At 40.2% G+C, this 1,676-nt stretch overlaps 1 protein-coding gene across 1 annotated transcript; it reads right to left on the bottom strand.

The window, feature by feature from the left end:
- Nucleotides 1-1,041: 1,041 nt before the first annotated feature.
- On the bottom strand, nt 1,042-1,425 carry LOC115227079 (histone-lysine N-methyltransferase SETMAR-like). Its single transcript, XM_029798007.1, has one exon. The coding sequence runs from the start codon at nt 1,423-1,425 to the stop codon at nt 1,042-1,044; it is 384 nt and encodes a 127-aa protein (XP_029653867.1).
- Nucleotides 1,426-1,676: the final 251 nt, after the last annotated feature.

The raw sequence follows: 1,676 nt of genomic DNA, 5'->3' as shown, positions 1-1,676 counted from the left end.
GGAGGGGAATGAGAAAATCCAAGATAGGATTATCATTACTAGACCATACCCGAATCAACGTAATTGCAAAAGGAGGGTGAGTGAATAATGTGACTGCAGAAAACCGAAAGCACAATTTCCACTGAGCCAGACATGTCACAAGGCTGATATGTGAACCTTTGCATTTTTCAGAAGATCTTCATGGACATAGAAAGATAATAATAAAAGAATTTGGGCCAACAGGAGAAAAGGGTGCAACCAAGGAAAAAAAGCAGGAGAGTGGTGTGACCAGCGATATAAAAAGCCATCTGATAGTCTTATCGATGAAGTTATATAATTCTAGGGAGTGGTGAGGAAGTGACTGAATCATGAATGTAATTACCATCAAGTTTTCGTTCACAGACCAAACTAAACCGCAAATTTTGCTTCGTTCAAAATGTTTTGCGTATGTCATTCAGGAGATCTGAATTGGTTAATCTGAACTATTTCCTGTAGTTCACATGTGTACACACGCATCTACATACGTGTATCTATCCTATGTTGTAAGATAAACAGCATTCCATATAAGGATATAATGATTTCTCATAAGCAATCTTATCAGCGAATTGAGAGGAAATTACAGTTAATGGTGAAATCAGTTACTCATTTCTTAATCTGGATATATTCTGTCCATATATGTAAAATAAACCTACTTTACACACACACACACGCACGCACGTACGCACGCACACACACACACACACACACACACACACACACACACACAACACTTCTAACACAAACGTGTAACGACAGAATACACACAACCAAGGCAACCATACGCACAATACTCACACACACACACATAGAAAGACAAGCAGGCAGACAGATAGACAGGTAGATAGACTCACACATATACATACGTAAATACACACATACACACCCATGTGTGCATTGTCAGCTTTAATTATGGTATATATGCGAATAACTGGGTAGTCCCACACTCTATGCAGCAGTTTTCCAAACGTTACAGTCGCCTTGGTAATCATGCTCGTACATAACACTTCAGTTTCAATACATACATTATTCTGTAGATTTAGAACCAAAACATGAATCCAACTCCTTTTCAGTCTCTTCTCTTGTTAACCTAAGTCCATCAAAATAGTTCTGTAGTCCTCGGAACAAATGGTAATCAGAAGGAGCAAGGTCAGGAGAATATGGAGGATGAGACAGTATTTCCCAACCAAGTTCTTCCAAGAGAGTTTTGGTCAGTTGAGCTGTGTGAGGACGAACATTATCGTGATGGGAAGTGACACCCTTTCTGTTAACCAAGGATGCTTGCTTTTGGCTCAGGACTGTTTCCAAATGACGAAGTTGCTCACAGTAAAGATTAGCATTAATTGTTTGGTTGTTGTCCAACATTTCATAATGGATTACTCCTTTAATATCCCACCATACACTCAACATGATCTTCTTTGGATGAAGTCCTGCCCTCGGTTGTTGAACTGGCCGTCCTCCTCAATTGATCTAAGAATAGCGGCGTTTAACATTATGGTAAAGAATCCACCTCTCGTCACCTGTAACAATCCTGTCTAAAAAATGTTGCTTGAAAGTGTCGCGAAAGCAATGATTGACAACAGGCAGCACGCTGCTGTCGATTCTCTGGAGACAGCTCGTGAGGGACCCATTTTCCAGCCACTGGAACCTTGTGTTTTAGC

The sequence above is a fragment of the Octopus sinensis genome, unplaced genomic scaffold (assembly GCF_006345805.1).
Source record: "Octopus sinensis unplaced genomic scaffold, ASM634580v1 Contig01638, whole genome shotgun sequence".
NCBI classification, from domain to species: domain Eukaryota; kingdom Metazoa; phylum Mollusca; class Cephalopoda; order Octopoda; family Octopodidae; genus Octopus; species Octopus sinensis.
Note: the sequence above shows the minus strand (reverse complement) of the source record. Positions and strands in the feature narration are given on the sequence as shown.